The sequence below is a fragment of the Ceratina calcarata genome, unplaced genomic scaffold, assembly GCF_001652005.2.
Source record: "Ceratina calcarata isolate Rehan_Ccalc_2016 unplaced genomic scaffold, ASM165200v1 scaffold9, whole genome shotgun sequence".
In the NCBI taxonomy this organism is placed as follows: Eukaryota; Metazoa; Arthropoda; class Insecta; order Hymenoptera; family Apidae; genus Ceratina; species Ceratina calcarata.
In genome coordinates this window covers 1,045,471-1,060,617 of record NW_017180367.1, presented here as the reverse complement: position 1 = coordinate 1,060,617, position 15,147 = coordinate 1,045,471, and the positions used below count along the sequence as shown (strand labels likewise).

The window sequence follows — 15,147 nt, the reverse complement described above, 5'->3', positions numbered from 1 at the left end:
ATTAAACACGGTTCCAAGGATAGGGGTTCGATCGAGATATACTTACATATCGAATTACGAGCGAATTATCGTCTCGCTGAGTGATCAACGCGTTATGCCGTAGCACACGATAATTATTTCTGCGTTAGCCATAATTATTGTCGGGGTGGCAATTAATTTCTGCCCGAGCCGCAATTAATTTATTGCGGCTTGATTAATTGCCGCGTGCTCGCCGACAAGAGACAGTTCGTTACTGTGTTGTATTGCCCGATCGCCCTTCTGGCTTGCTACTAAATCGACCGGTGTCATTACCCTTTAACCAGGAGAATTCTATGAGGTACTAACACAGAAATAAGTAGTCTCACTTGTGTCGATAAACGGTGATGGAAAATTCTTCTAGAAAATGTTAAACCTAAACGGAAGAGTCGTGTAGTCATTTGTTAAATTAACGTGGGCCACACAGAAAAATCATAGACATTTCACAGACCCACGGCTTTATTAATTATCTCTATCCAAAAAGCACTCGGGAACGTTTCGTCTTGTCGTGTCGTCGAAGAAAAGTGCAGGGCGTCGATAATACATTGCTTCGCCCTGAAACGAACTATCGTATTTTTCTTTCGTTATCGGGGGAGGATCGAGCGATAAATGGAGGGACCCAGGATCCATTTTGCGGATGAGATATTGCGTAGATTTTCACTTTTCACCGTGGATCGTGAGCCATTTGCGGCGATCTTTGAGCGCGTCGAAGCATCACGATGAAGGATACCCTGTTTGGAAAACACAATTCGTTCCGTGCCGTGGCCATTGTGGCCCTGGGAACGCGACGAATTTTTCAAAATCGACCAGGTAGAGCTCCCTTTCGTCACGCTGGTTTTCGGCCCCGTTGAATAGCTCCCAGAAACACGGAAACCGAATAAAATCTTCGAGATGCATTCTCTGCTAGCGATCCCTTGTGATACGTGAATTTCTCGGTTTCCAGGGCATAAAGAATAGCGTCATCAATATTTGACTTCTTAAAAATGTTGTTCTAATGTCGGTAGATATTCAACGATCATTTTCTTTCTATTGTTTATTGGAAACCTTGATACACTCGAGCTTAATTATAAATATTATGGATCGTACAATGCTATATTTACAAGTAATTCGATCGAGCAGGTGAATCCTGTTACTAATTGACGATTATAAAAAGAGAAGTAGTGGACGGATATACGTGGAAACGAGAACGTACAAAAATGGTTCTGGAAAACGATCAGGAGGGGAAATTAATATTTCATCGCGGTGGCGAAAATAATTTTCGCGTCGTGAAAGAGGCTTCCGTGAAAATTTGGGAACAAATTATTCAGGATGAGAGCCGAGCTTCTTTAGCTTTTGCTCTCTTTCTTCCCCTGATTCACGCGCGGAGTGATCTCGTGAAATATTATTTAATCCTCGCTGACCGTTCACGCTCGTGGCAATTCCGTGATGCTCCTGCCTCTCGAGAATTTTAAAACATGATATAAAAAGTGTAGTATGAAAAAGAACATAAGAGGAAATCCAGACACACTTGGACGCTACGTATATGTATATCGTTATGCATATTAAGTATTAACTAGATATTGTAATTGTTTATTCCATAGCGTTGTTTAATATCATACGATAATGCATTATTCGCGAACATTCAGAAACTGTGAAAGCAGGATCAGTCGTTACGGTTTTTGAATCGTTGCTCGAAGATGCAGCTGGAAGTGAAATTGAAGTATAGCTCGCGTTGTAAATTATAAATCGGCTAATAATCGTTTCGCATCAGTGATTAATTGTTTACGCAGCTGCAGCTCGAGATAATTTGTGCGTTCCTGAATATGGCGAGTAATGTTTATTAGACATACATGCTTAAAGTACTGAATCTCAGCAACGGCATTTACGCCTTTATATCTAATTACTTATTGATAACCTCGCATGATATCGTTCGCGTGAGCGAAAGCAGTTTCGTCAAATATAATATAATCCGGCGATGCTCGAATTCAAAACTCGTTCCGATCGCGCGTACGATCGACGAGGCCGTGGCAAAATCCTCGACTTCTAAATTCCGCCTTCGCTCTTCCGTATCGATGAGCGGCAACTCGCGTGTACTCGCGAAGAACGACTTGCCGTTGAACGAAGATAGGAAAATAATCAAGAACAACGTTTACAGGAAATGAAAGCGCAAATTCAGTAATTGTCAACGATCTATCGGACTAACTTTCATCGACGGTGAATCTACTATTTGTGAAAAACAAAACAGAAGTATACGCCTAATCCGTGTTTATCACAATCCTTTACAACTTTTCTAATTAAATTTTCTAACTATTCATCTAAGTATGTGTGTGCTTCGCTTTAGATGTACATACATTTTCTTTAAGTACATCCGTGTTCATTTTTTAAACTTGCCCCTTCGTTTCTTATTGACCGTCGACTGGAGCTTACCGGCCGAGATTGCGCTCGGCCGTTTACCGTCCTCGGACATGATCGTCCCCTCGCATTATCAGCAAAGACTGTTCCTCCGAAGACTTCCTCGGATACGCGGCAGTACCGACGGAAGCGGTATGAAGAAGAAGAAGAGGAAGGAGAATCTCGCTTGTACATTCGAACTGAGCCGCGGTTTAGTTGATTCTACCCTTGTGGGTCATGTAACTTATACTGTCGGATAATAATTTCTCTCTGGCCTGTCGTCTCATTCGCGAGCACATCGCCAATATTGTTCCTGCCATTAAGCATAGGAAACCGCAACCGATCCCGATCATCGAACTGAGAATCGATGATTTAAGGCACACTCGGTCGTTCGTGGGTTCACTGAGACCTGCAAAAACAATCCAAATCAATATAAATCCATTATTACGAGTATATGAAATACAGTTATTTTCAAGTGAAATTACCGCTTCGGACAGATGTAGTAGAATTCTGGAAGAATTCCGTATCCGCCTCACCCTCTTGCAGCACGCGCAACGATTGAAAGAGATTAACGTTTTCTGAAAGACTGGTCGCCGCTGTTGACGGGCCACCGATTTCTGGCAACGAACGTTTAGCCACGTTTTTGGCGTTCCTCCAGTGACACGGTTGACTCTGTACAATTATAGAATCGTATAACAACAGATACATGATCTCGTTGAGCGTGTTGGGAATAGTAATCAAAAATCGATCGTACTGCGCTTACCGGACATCTCCCGTGGCACATTCTCACGTCGCATTCAATGTATAAAGCCGGCGAGCCGGTGAACCTGAACGTCTTCATGTAGGCGAACACTTGGGTCTCAAAGAGGCCGCTCTCCGACCAGGATCCACGGAATCTGCTGATCAATTTATCATCGACCGGGCATCCGTATTGATCGATCAGTTGGATCCTCTTATTTCCACCATTGTGGGCGTAGCAATCGTTCACAACGATGTCGAAACCATCTGTCAGACAAACAACCAATTCGTCACTTTTGTTTCGTGTAAATATCTGATTTGATAAAATCATGTTTTGTGATTATCGTTGCTTTGAATCTCTCATTCGAAAAAGGGTACCAGGATCTTTTTACTTCACTAGTGATGTTGTATTATGCTTTGACTGATCAGTTCTTTATATGTTAATAAGAAGCCCTCGGCCTTGATCTATTGGGAACTCCGTATTGATCCTGATTGTTAGACCGAAAGCTCTATTAACTAATGTTAAGTCGTTGAATGGGGAAAGGTTTTTGTTTTGAGAAACCGAAGCTCTCTCTTTGTATCCCGTTATCCCATCGAATAACACCCGGCAGATGTAGCGCCACGCGATTAGGCCTCCGGGCGAACGTAATGGACGCATATACATACATAGGTAAAGAGTAACGAGCAGCGTAAAGCGAAAATGCGTGCGGCTGTACCGTATTTGCTGCGCATGTAGATAATGAGAGTCAGGGGATCGCCAACGCGAACTGGTCCAGCCACTCTAGTTCCAGTGGTCCCGTAACCGTATCTGATTTCCATGTAGCACTCCGGTGGCTGCAGGGTGAACACTACGGGATTTCCCGTCGCGACTCTGGAAGAAGATATCCGCATTAGAGGCTTCTGTTAGAAACGACTTCCCGTTAACCGGCACTGGGACGACGATAGAAAATTACGCGACAGGTTCAACCGCTCTCGCACATTTATTAATAACTACTTTAAAACATCTTTTTATATGTTTGATCTACAACTGGATTCATAAGGATATCTACGAGAAGTGATTCGTCGAATGGTACTAGTAACACAACGCGATGCGGGGTTTTCTTCCGGGTTTCCGTAATAAAATCAAATACTTCATATTGATTATTTCTGTATTACATTTGTACATATTGAAAACATCCTGTCGAGAGTAGTAGAAAAATTTCTAGTAACTTACTCGACATCGAGGAATGGAAAAGTGACGGTCTTCCAGAAGTCGTATCCGTACTCGCAGGTAACTTTGAAATGTTCGTCGAACTCCTCTTCGATCAACGGATTGTACTGCACCGTGACCGTGTTCCACATCAAGTTTTTCTGTAGCACAACAAGAAATCGAGCATCGAGTAAGTGCTAAAAAAATACCATTGAATCAAAGCGACGTTCGAGACAAAAATGTATCATATTCCGTCCACAGATTTGGATTAATCTTGACACGTGTTGAGCGCGTACCCGGTCTTGCGGCGGCATAAATCAAGTTCGCATTCAGGCGCGTTTAATAAATCATAAGCGGGGCTACGTAACAGAATTACTAGCATCGGCTTGTCTTTATGATTCGTTATTACTAAGGGTCTCTAACCGCGCGTGTATATTAATACATCGAGCTGTGAGACGCGGCCGATCGTTAAACGAATCGCGAAATAAGAGCTGAACGATCGCTAGCCGATTTTTCCGTGAACGTTGATCATTATTATTCCTTGTCAAAAGAGGCAAGTGGTCACGCTGCGATCTTAACCACGCCAGCGCTTCTATTCCGATGAGTTTGCTGTTACACAGCTTGTCTTACGTACCGTAGGATTCTTTCGGCTGTCTTGATGATGAGTGTTCTCACCAAGGGTGCCGCAACGATTAAGTTGGATGTAGAACTCGTAATAATCGCGGCCCGTCCCATTCACGTACATGCAGTCCGGATCGTAAGAGTACCCTGCAATTGAAATTGATTGTCAACGACTTTCAAGACGTTCTCCAAATTCCTCGCGCTCGATAGAATATCATACTTTAGTGACAATTATAAATTGCATCAATTTTAAGAATTCATTCAATCATAAATAACATTGTAAATAATAAAAAGTGTTTGGTTGGCGCATACGAAATGTTTTCAATATACATAGCAGATGTAGTTCATGTTTTTCGTGCAATAATTTAGTAAATAATTTTGCAATGCATCTTGTCAATGTAATCTAAAGCTATTTCACTTTCATTTGTAGCATGAAATAATAAATGATAAATTAAAAAATTCAAACTTGGGAAATTAAGCTATGTTTCATATGCATCGATCTAATAAATTTTATTCTTAAAACTGGTAGATGAGAATTGAGTCAGCAACTCGAAGACTAGCGATCAGATTTAATAAGCAAGCAGACGATCGTTCATTCACATTGAACTCTGAGGAGGAACACGCATAGAATAGTTTGGAAGCACGACGATGGTCAACAAGGACGTGCTATTTGCAGGTGCATCGCGTGTATCCTGCGGAGGAGGAGCGCAACACGGTATGTTTCTTTCAAAATAACGGAAGCGAGGCGGTTCGACCACGCTGGTCCGAGGGGAGTTCGCCTTGGCAAAAGGAAAATTCTCTTCCTCTCTCTTTTTCCCCTTTGTGGTTCTCTGTTAACGGCGAACGTCCGCGAGATCGTTTGATGATAATGTACTGCCATTAGCTCGTCAGCATCGCGGTGGTTCGAGCGTTGTGTCCGCGGAGATGATGATTGCGAACAAGGCGAGCCGGTGAGGTCGTACGGTACGGACGTGATAGCATGATCCTTTTCATGCGGATGCTCTGCGAGCACGTCCGCGATTCCCGTCGCGATGTTAATTTCTCAAAGGCTACTTACCAGCCGAGTAAAGCAGCCCGGCGAACGAACCGTTGAAGCCGATCCTGATCTTCATGTAGTCGTCCTGGCACTCCGCCTCGATGTCTACAAATTTTAATTCATATATACTGTTTTTCTGTATATTCTGTATTTTAATATTAACAACTAAAATCACATTGTGGACAATATTATTCGATAGTACGTCATCTTTACATTGACTTACAAGTTAGCTCTAATCGAGCCACGCATAAAACGCTGTCTACCCTAAAACTTCCGACTCGGAAACTTCCCCACCACGCGGCAGTTTTCGCCGGGTGTACGACCTATAAAAGTCTTCAAGGGTTTTCGCGATTCAGACCGACCGATAAACGAACTTAACGAGGCGACCAACTTCGCGGGATGGTGGCCACAATGCCGAAACTGCGGTGTTGAAATGTCGGCGGTCGGAAAATCGGGGGCCATCCGGTGGGCGGAAAGCAGCGGAAAACCGGTCGCCGATGACGAGTGAAAGTGAACCGTCGCTGCGCGGAGCGGCGAAGAGGCCCCTCATAGGCGCTCTTCGTAGTAAGAAGCCGTTTCCATCGTAAAACAACGTAATCCAGCGGGAGTGTGGAAGATGTACGGCGTTAGATGGAGGCTGCCGATAGTCACACTCGAGGTAAGCCTCGATGATACAACCTTTTCTATACGGGGAGAACGTTTCTCGCCGCGTTCGTTCCCTCCTCGTCTTTCTCGCGGCGTGGGCGCGCGTGCTACCGCGTCGCGTCGCGTCGGTGCACGCGTTTTCGAACGGTATGCACGCACGCTTATTAGAATTGCGGATGCGTACTTTGTGTTCATCGGCCGGCAAAACGTTCCGTGAGTAAACAATGGAACCGGTTGCGTAACACCGATACTCGCGCTAGTGAGTAGGAGTTAGAGCGAGGAGGAGTTGTATTTCGGTGGCGAGACGAACGTAATTCACTTGCGATTTCGTCCATCACTTTTCTACCCGTGCAGTTAACTCTACCTTGCTGTAAGCATCTGTTGTACATAAAGAATCTATGACGTAATTATCGCGTAATTTGCGATTACATTTTGTCCATTGAATGAAACACAAAAATGTGAATTAACATCCCTCAAGATCCGCTGCCGTAAAAGTATGTTAAGACAGACGTTTACAATCAGCTCGCGAAATTAATTACGATCAGCTCATATTTTTAAAATTACGAAGGTGAACTTTTGATTAATTTATCACTTAACACCGTGCTGAATCATATCGCAATACCTTCTAATAAAAGTACAATGTCTTTCTTATAGATTTTGTTGAAATATAAATTATGTCTAATCACATTATCGTACGACGTTTCCATATGCGCCAAACACATACTGTGTTTTACTAACATGTAAGACGTTTATCTCTAAGTACCACCATTTTGCTGAAATTGCAAGTAAGAAAAGGAAACTAACGTGCTTTTGCGGAAGTAAAACGGAGGAATTACACGATTTTAAGTTTACTCAAATCAGACAGCTTCATTTAACTATCGTTACGTCCTAACTTTCGCGGTTCTAAATTGCGGATGAAACGACGAAGAACGTCGCTTAAAAAGCGACGACTTGCAGTCGTTAGAGCTCAATCATGGTTCTGCGTATCTAGCTCGATCATCACTCTTCCTTCCAGCAATTATATCGCGAAGGCGCCAAGTCATCTCGAAAATTATTTATCGCGAAGTCTCGTTTCCGGGTCGCCTTTACAATAAACTTTTACTTTCAAAAACACGAGTTTACTTTAATGGGGGTATATTTTGCAGAGAAACGCAATGAGAAAAGAAGGAAACTGCAAAGTAGTGTCCAACAGACACGATGATGAAGAGATAGGATAAGCAACGAGCAAAGTTGGAGTCTGAGTAGTCTCAAGCGTGCACAAGAGGATGCATTAAAGCTAATGGGTCTTCTTTCGCGTAATTGACGATACCGCGGGTGGCCGCCGCGAATCCCGCGGTGAGGCCCTTTACGACTTCATTCGGTCTCTGGAGAGCTCGCGTATCCATCATCGGTAAGCATCCTCATGCTCGCGCGTCCATTTCGGAAACGCATCGATCTTTTAACGATTCGTAATCATGCACCTCTTAATTAAGCCACCCTCTCTCCCCCCCTTCTCGCGAACAACGCGTTAACCTGCGTGCAATTACTGTCCGGGTTTCTCGTGCGCGGCCAGACCTCGTGAACCTGTGTAGCGTAAATCTCTGGAATTATAAAGGAGACGAACAAGCGGGTAACGCCTCGTACGACACGCCTCGAGGCTCGGTCCATTGGGGAAAAACAACTGAAACGCGCAATTTCACGAATTGCGGCCGCCACGGGTCACCACTTTCTCGAGATACGATCCATAGGGGTCCTCGATCGATACGGACGCGGATAATAACGATTCGCAGTTGATCGAAAGAGATACGAATGCTGTGCACGATCTTTTGGTGTCGGGAGTGCCGTACGACTTTCCGACACCGTTTTAATTGCGTCCACTCTAACGGTAGCCATTCAACATCGCGTTCTGAATCTAGAGAACTCCTGATGGATCAATTGATCAAATACTTCCTGGCTTTAGTCAGCGGCGGCGTCTCCCTTTGGACTTAGACAGAAATGGCAATAACAGATAGCGGATATGAATACGTGTGTGATAACGGTCTCAGACAACAAAACAAGATAGATTGCTGTTCCGATGGAGTTCATCCGTTCTAGTGTTTAGTTCGATAGGAATGTGATATATGTAGATCTTGATGATATAGAAATTTCAAAAATATCTGTATAAATGAAAAACGTAATATTGATGTACTTAGAATTCGTACTTACGTTGTACTCGTGTAGTATTGGGCCTGTATCTCCTATGTTCACGGTCCCACGACTCCGGCTGTCTTTTCCAGTCGTCATCTCCAACCACTCCTGTTCCGCCGCCTCCAGCAATTCCTTGTAAACCCTGTAGCGTCTGGAGGGCTTGCAGATTTGGGCTCAACGGTCGCCCTTTTAACGATGGTACCGGTACGTATGCCGCCCCCTCACCGACGTACACCACCTTCGTTAAAAATCGATACAATTTTTAATCGAAAAAGTGCTATAGAACTGCGGACTGCTTTTTATTACTTTTTTGTTACTTCTAAAGTGATTTTGCTTTTTCATGCATAAATTCATTTTTTCTCGTTGTAACGTAAAAATGACAGGAGAATCAACTTGTATTTTTGCTTGCAACTGTTGCTTACAAAAGATAGTGAAGTTTCAAAGAGGAAATAAAACATATTTTCCACAATAAACGTTGGAATCGTAGAGAGAGAGAGAAAAGTTTAATGTCTCTTTTACGCACACCGTGACTGTAGCCGCAATTCTCTGCGCGGAAACGAGCGGTTGCAAAGGAAAAGGGAAAATGACGAGGCGAGAAGGAAAAGAACATCGCGGCGCGTGACTAACGCCCCAATGCCAGTGTGAGCGTCTCGAATCGTGTACGATTGGGATGCACACTCGTTCGGATAATACTCGGTTTCGCTTGTCGCGCAACCTGTGGCTTCCACTTATTCAACGATCGCGAGGAATCTTCCTTCTTTTTCATTGCACGTACTTTATGGAACTGAGAACGTGCGTCAGTGTCCGACAATAGAGATTTCAAAAGGAGAATTTTGTTAGCTTGGCAATTCTGGTGTTAATAATTCACCTTGATTTCGTATACTTTTTATTTGAATATAATATGCACAATTCTTGATATCTAAAAATCCTTATAGTTACAAGCATCAGAGATGACTTAACTAGAATTAGTCTTTGACGTACACATTTATTCTGTCACTAGTAAAAAAATATATCACAGTCGAACTCCAATAAAACACAGAACTGTAAGAAGTTGTACAGAATAACCCTCTCTTATCAGCCGCCAGTGCTTCAAGATTAATACCTACAAAACAGCGTCGGAGTAAAAAAGCACTGCATCTTCCTTTACACTATCTCAGCGTGTAGCTACGCGACGGTCTCAGATATCCTCGCTCAGCTGGATCAGGTAAGAGGAGACACGTGGTTGGTGGTAAACGGCGGACCGCGCAAAAAGCCAGCAAACAGCCTCCATATGCCGGTGCCAGTGGAAACAATCGTGTCGTTACACGCTCTTCTTCGCCTCTTTCTTGCCCCCGTTTCCGCCCATTCCTCTGCCTGTTACCGCAGCTTTTACGTACAAAGCGACGGATTTCGAATTCCACCTCGGATTCTTCTCAGACGTGTTGTTCGCTCGTGTGAACATCTGACACGTGGCATTTCTCCTCCGCCTCCTTTTCCACTCGCGAACATCTGGAATTATTGCTTTTCACGGATTCCACTTTTCTGGCATTTCCGCAACTCGAGCGACGTTTATGGTCTACTAGGGTGGTTACTCGATCGTTTCGTATCTTATGTCTCGGTTTCGCGAAGGGCTGGAGGAAACTGACTTGAGAGGTTTCGAGGAATGCTTATTGAAAACCTAAACTCATGAAAAGAGTACAGATAAAATGAACAGTTTCTAAAGAAATAAATTTGCACTTTTGAATTTCACTTAGAAGGTGCATCGCTTGCTATCTGAAACTCATATCTGTGGCCTCTGTGTCTGCAATTCTCCAATTTCTATGTTTTGATATTTCAAATAAATAAAATGAGGAAAGACTTTTCTCATCCATCTGCATAATTAATTTCAAATCTAGCACGCGTCATACGATGCGACGTCTGCGGACGGTATGCTCCTTTTGAGACAAGATCAGCATCTTCCATGGCCTGTTGCTTATGGTTTCCTGAGTCTCATCGCGATACGAGCATTCATGCGATGATTAACGGTCGCGCGGTTAGAGTGTCGAAAGCCATTAGTCGAGCTACGATCGGTCAGAGCTAGGTGAATGCACTTATCTCTCTTAACTTAAACATGAACGCTAGCTTGACCCTGACCTACACTTGTTTCCCAATCAAAACTACATCATCCGATCGTTTAGCGTCTTTCGTGAATTCCGTCGGAACCGAAATCTTTGTTGCTAGCGATAAGAAATCGGTTGTGGCTGAACTAGATTCCAAAATATCCGCTTCTTGGGTTTACTTTACGGTCTCTTCTTTTGCGATTTGTTACATTGTTGCGTTGGTATTCAGTTCAGCAGGTATGCCAAGCAAGAGTCTGCCGATTATCCATCAAGAAAAAGAGCTGAAAATGTACTGTGTACGGATTCTTGGGATCACTTATCTCCTCTCCGTTGAGGGCTGGTTATTTCGCGCGCGAAACGAAAAATAATAAGCGGTTTCTGCGTAACTGTTCATCGAGTGTAGCCATGAACGAACGACTGGCAGACACGCGTCAATCTTCTAAATAATCGATCATGCAGAAAATACATAGGATTCGCTTAAAGAACAGCTTTCCCGTTCGCTACCCAAAACAGGAAAAAGTCTTTCGCTACCTAAACAAATCCCTTCTGGCAGAGCGAAGATAAATCACGCAACAGATGTTCGCAACAGTAATTCAGCTTATTAGAAGATGATTAACCTACAGGGAAGTCTTGGCCATATTGACACGCGTAATGGGGTTTGCAGTTCAAGTCGAGCAACGGATACTCACGGCATCGTGGTCGCTAGCTTCGTGAGTTAACGCTTCTCTGGTCTCGTTATGAATCGAGTCACTCTCATCGGGGCCGGATCCGCTTCCGGCCCAATAGTCCTCGGTCGTTTCATCCAGCACCGAGTCCTCTCCATTTGCGTCCTCCTCTCCATTCTGACTCGTTGCCTTTGAAAATTATTTATATATTGAATTTCGAATCGGACGGAATCGTATGAAAAAAATTATCCAGGAGTCGTGTCTGTCAGAACTTACATGGCAATGATGCGTTGCTACCATCAACAACCACACGGTTGCATATCTGGAACAGAAGAGAAAGATGTTCGTTATTTCATTCACACCCTCGATTATTGTTATTACAATTTCTGAATGTTTTCAAAATTCTCTTTACACGTATTCGATTTTTTGATATGAAAGATATTTAACATTTCCCTGAACATCGTGAAGAAAATTCGCGCGGTCTGAGAACGCCGCGCGCGGTCTTGGGAACGCGCACGTCCGTTCGCCGCGGGTAGACGCGGATTCGCGATAATAACGAAGGACAACGGGCGGATAGAAATCGCGGGAAACCATAATCGGATCATTGCCACGCGTGACTTGGCCTAATCGCCGCGCGGGATCGAGAGAATCCTCGTCAATGCGTCAGCAGAGGCTGCATGCCTCGCATACGAAACGCGCTTCACCTTCTCGTTTTCGGTTCGAAATGCTCGCAGTTCCCATAGTACTTGAAGAACCAGGAACACAGACAGGATGAGTCATGTCATGATAAAGACGCCGGCGAGATGAGCAGCGAGATGATCCCGAGTAGGTAGGAGATGAAGGTAACGCGTTGTGATCCACGTCAGCTCGCCGGTTCTCATACAGCGAACCGATGAATTCGTTCCCCGTTTTTTGCTCAGCGAACTTCCTCCTTCTCTTGGCTTCTTCGTGATCGGCTACCCCTACTTCTTCTATCGCGGCGTCGGTCGCACTTCATCGACTTCCTTTCTAGCGATCTGATATAACGGGTCTCTTTCTTTGACATTGATCCCGCCGGCTTTAACCCTGTAGTTTGTACACCTCGGAGATTGCTTAGCGAAAAGCGTGACTTAGTTTTAATGGTCCAGTGACCGTAGAAATGTGTTAGGATTGTGGAGAATCTCTCGAAGTTGGGAACGATCTAACAATTTTTTCACTTCGTTACGCTGGAAGGAAGCGTCGAATAAAAATTTGTAGAATAGCACATCGTAAAGAACATTAACCGCGATCCGTTCTAAATTAATTAGAAAAAGCCGCTCCGGAAAATCGATTCTCGTTTTAATACGTTCAATCCGTAATTCGCCGGCAACTACACGTTCACCTTGAATAAATACTTATTATACCGGTGGTAATGAAACGGTCGGTAGTTGCGTGATTTCTGTTATTCAGATAAACGCACCTGAACGTTGACTCCTCTTAATGACAGGTAAGAGCAGTTCTTTCTGGTTTGCTAATTGCGAGAGCATAGCTCGGCGTGAACTTTTTAATTCTGTACACAATAGAAGTTCCTCTTGCCCTATTTGCCAAAATCCAGACCAAGATCGGTTCGTCAATTATGCTGAATAAAAACTACCTAATATTTATCATTATACCTTAAACTGTAAAAGCACGTTTCATGTTTTTCCCATTTCTTGATACAGGCTTTTGAGAAATAGCCTCGATTTGGTAGAAAATTACACAGGCTAGATTTTGTGCTATTTGACCGGATATGTAGCTATTCCGAATGTACGCTTAAACTAAAAGGATCCCTCGAAGAAACGTAATCTGTGCTCACCAGGAAGCGTCAAGAGCTCGCAAACACACCGTGTTCAGGGGATGATGTAGTACCGCAAGAAACGCGTCAACGCGAGAGTGTTCAGGAAGTAAACGCGGTAAAAGCCAGGACTCGAAGTCTCGTTAAGACATTTCGTACGGTTTTTACTTGTTTGCGTTTACGCGAACGGATCATCCTGTTCGCCTCGTAATTATCATTCGCTCGCTGGCGGCGCGGAGCGAAATAGAGCGGAAGGTGTTAGGCGTGGGACGACCGAGTACGAGAGTAAAGTACATTGCACGAGGATCCTAGACGGCGGCCGTTAATCACTTGCGCGGTGTTACACGCGAACGTGGGCGTACGATTCGCGTGCGATACACGTTTAATCGTTTCGACTTCTACGCGAGTTTTAACATCGATCATCGATCGACGTTCAAGTTGTTCCAACTTAACATTAATTGCTGAGGAGGATCTCCCGTACGAGGGGAAAGGGTGAGTGATTAATCTTACTCGAGTCTCGAGTTGCCGGATATCTAGGGATTATATTTGGTAGCAGAAATAAATACGTTTCCAAGTACTTGATCCAGACATCTAATTAAAAAGTGTTATATAAAGTGCCCGAAAAATTCATTAAAAATGAAAGAAGGTCGAGTATTTCATGTACATAGCTTCAAGTACTATGAGCTTCGACTTGAATGCATTTCAACAACCGTTTTCTTAATTTAGTTCAGTATATAATTAGACAGTGCAAGATCAACAACCATCTGAAAGGTTCAAACAGTCACGGAATCTGGCGTAACGTTATTGGAAGTATGAAAATCTCTGAATATAATGAAACCTATCAAGTTCAGCCAGCAATTTCTTCTTTCCCAGAAATTACAAGGTAAAATGAAGCTGTGGTAAAAGAAAAGAAAAGAAAAGAAATGTCGGTGGAGGAGGAAGAGAGGTTGAACTGGAAGACGATCGTCTTTCAATTCCGTTATTCCGGCGTCAGGTAGCTCGGGATATTTTCAGTCGCCGCGGGCATGTCGGAAAATCTTTGTACTTAAGCGGTCGCGGATCTGCGTCGCGAGGATGGGAGCATAATTGGCGCGATTCGCGGCCGCTTCGCAGTGCAGTTGCAGCGCCCCGGCACGATTCGCTCACGATCATCGCCGCGAGCGATTCCGCGTCCCTGTGAGAAACGCGCCCGGTCTGAAATTCAAACCTCCTCCGTTCCGCTTGCGTACCACCCGCGGCTGACCGTACAGTTACGCATTTGAAAGTCAGATCGCGACGCAGCGCTGCGACAAAACGTCCGCGCGCGATTTATGAGACTTGCACGAGCACCGCGTTACAAATTGCCAAGCGGAGTGTCGGTGCTAATGGGTGACGATGTTTCCGCTGAAAGGGGTGATAAATGGCCCGCAAAATAGAAACTTGTCGCTTGTACAGTCGTCTTCATCTTTTATCTCGCTTTGATCTATATAGAAAGGGGTTGAAGAAAGCGTGCTCGCCTCCGGGAAGTCTGAGGTCGCGAACAGTCCCGAACGTGTTGGGCATGTGAATCAACGTTTTACTGCATTTTTCGATAAATGTGTTACAAACAAAGTATTTAAATGAAATTCGTTCGATAGAACAATTATCAGTTCGGTACTTTAGTAAGTCAGTAAATGTTTGTTGTAGAAGATAGAGCCCGGCAATTAAAAATTTCATTCCCGTCTTGAAAGAGAACAATGAAAACTTATCATGTTATAGCTCGTAAAATAGCGGTTAACAAGTTACCGCTTCTTTATTGTCAAAGTATGCGGCGCATTCTGTCTGTAGTACAGTCACGATCTCCCACTTGAAAT

General features: G+C 44.0%; 1 protein-coding gene across 3 annotated transcripts in view; it reads right to left on the bottom strand.

Moving 5' to 3' along the window:
* Nucleotides 1–1,039: 1,039 nt before the first annotated feature.
* Nucleotides 1,040–15,147, bottom strand: part of LOC108631395 (uncharacterized) — a 52,269-nt gene continuing 38,161 nt past the window's right edge. Inside the window, exons 1-11 of one of the 3 annotated variants that reach the window (XM_026818826.1) lie at nucleotides 11,905–11,990; nucleotides 11,800–11,845; nucleotides 11,548–11,712; nucleotides 8,799–9,018; nucleotides 5,991–6,074; nucleotides 4,947–5,080; nucleotides 4,337–4,473; nucleotides 3,840–3,994; nucleotides 3,140–3,390; nucleotides 2,871–3,057; nucleotides 1,040–2,794 (exon numbers count right to left, since the gene is read on the bottom strand). In XM_026818826.1, the coding sequence (XP_026674627.1) occupies nucleotides 2,598–2,794; nucleotides 2,871–3,057; nucleotides 3,140–3,390; nucleotides 3,840–3,994; nucleotides 4,337–4,473; nucleotides 4,947–5,080; nucleotides 5,991–6,074; nucleotides 8,799–9,018; nucleotides 11,548–11,712; nucleotides 11,800–11,845; nucleotides 11,905–11,984 (1,656 nt within the window). In that variant the 5' untranslated portion in view covers nucleotides 11,985–11,990 and the 3' untranslated portion in view covers nucleotides 1,040–2,597. Of the gene's footprint in view, nucleotides 2,795–2,870; nucleotides 3,058–3,139; nucleotides 3,391–3,839; nucleotides 3,995–4,336; nucleotides 4,474–4,946; nucleotides 5,081–5,990; nucleotides 6,075–8,798; nucleotides 9,019–11,547; nucleotides 11,713–11,799; nucleotides 11,846–11,904; nucleotides 11,991–15,147 lie in introns of those variants that run through there. The other 2 variants (XM_018035251.2, XM_026818827.1) reach the window with 2 other exon arrangements.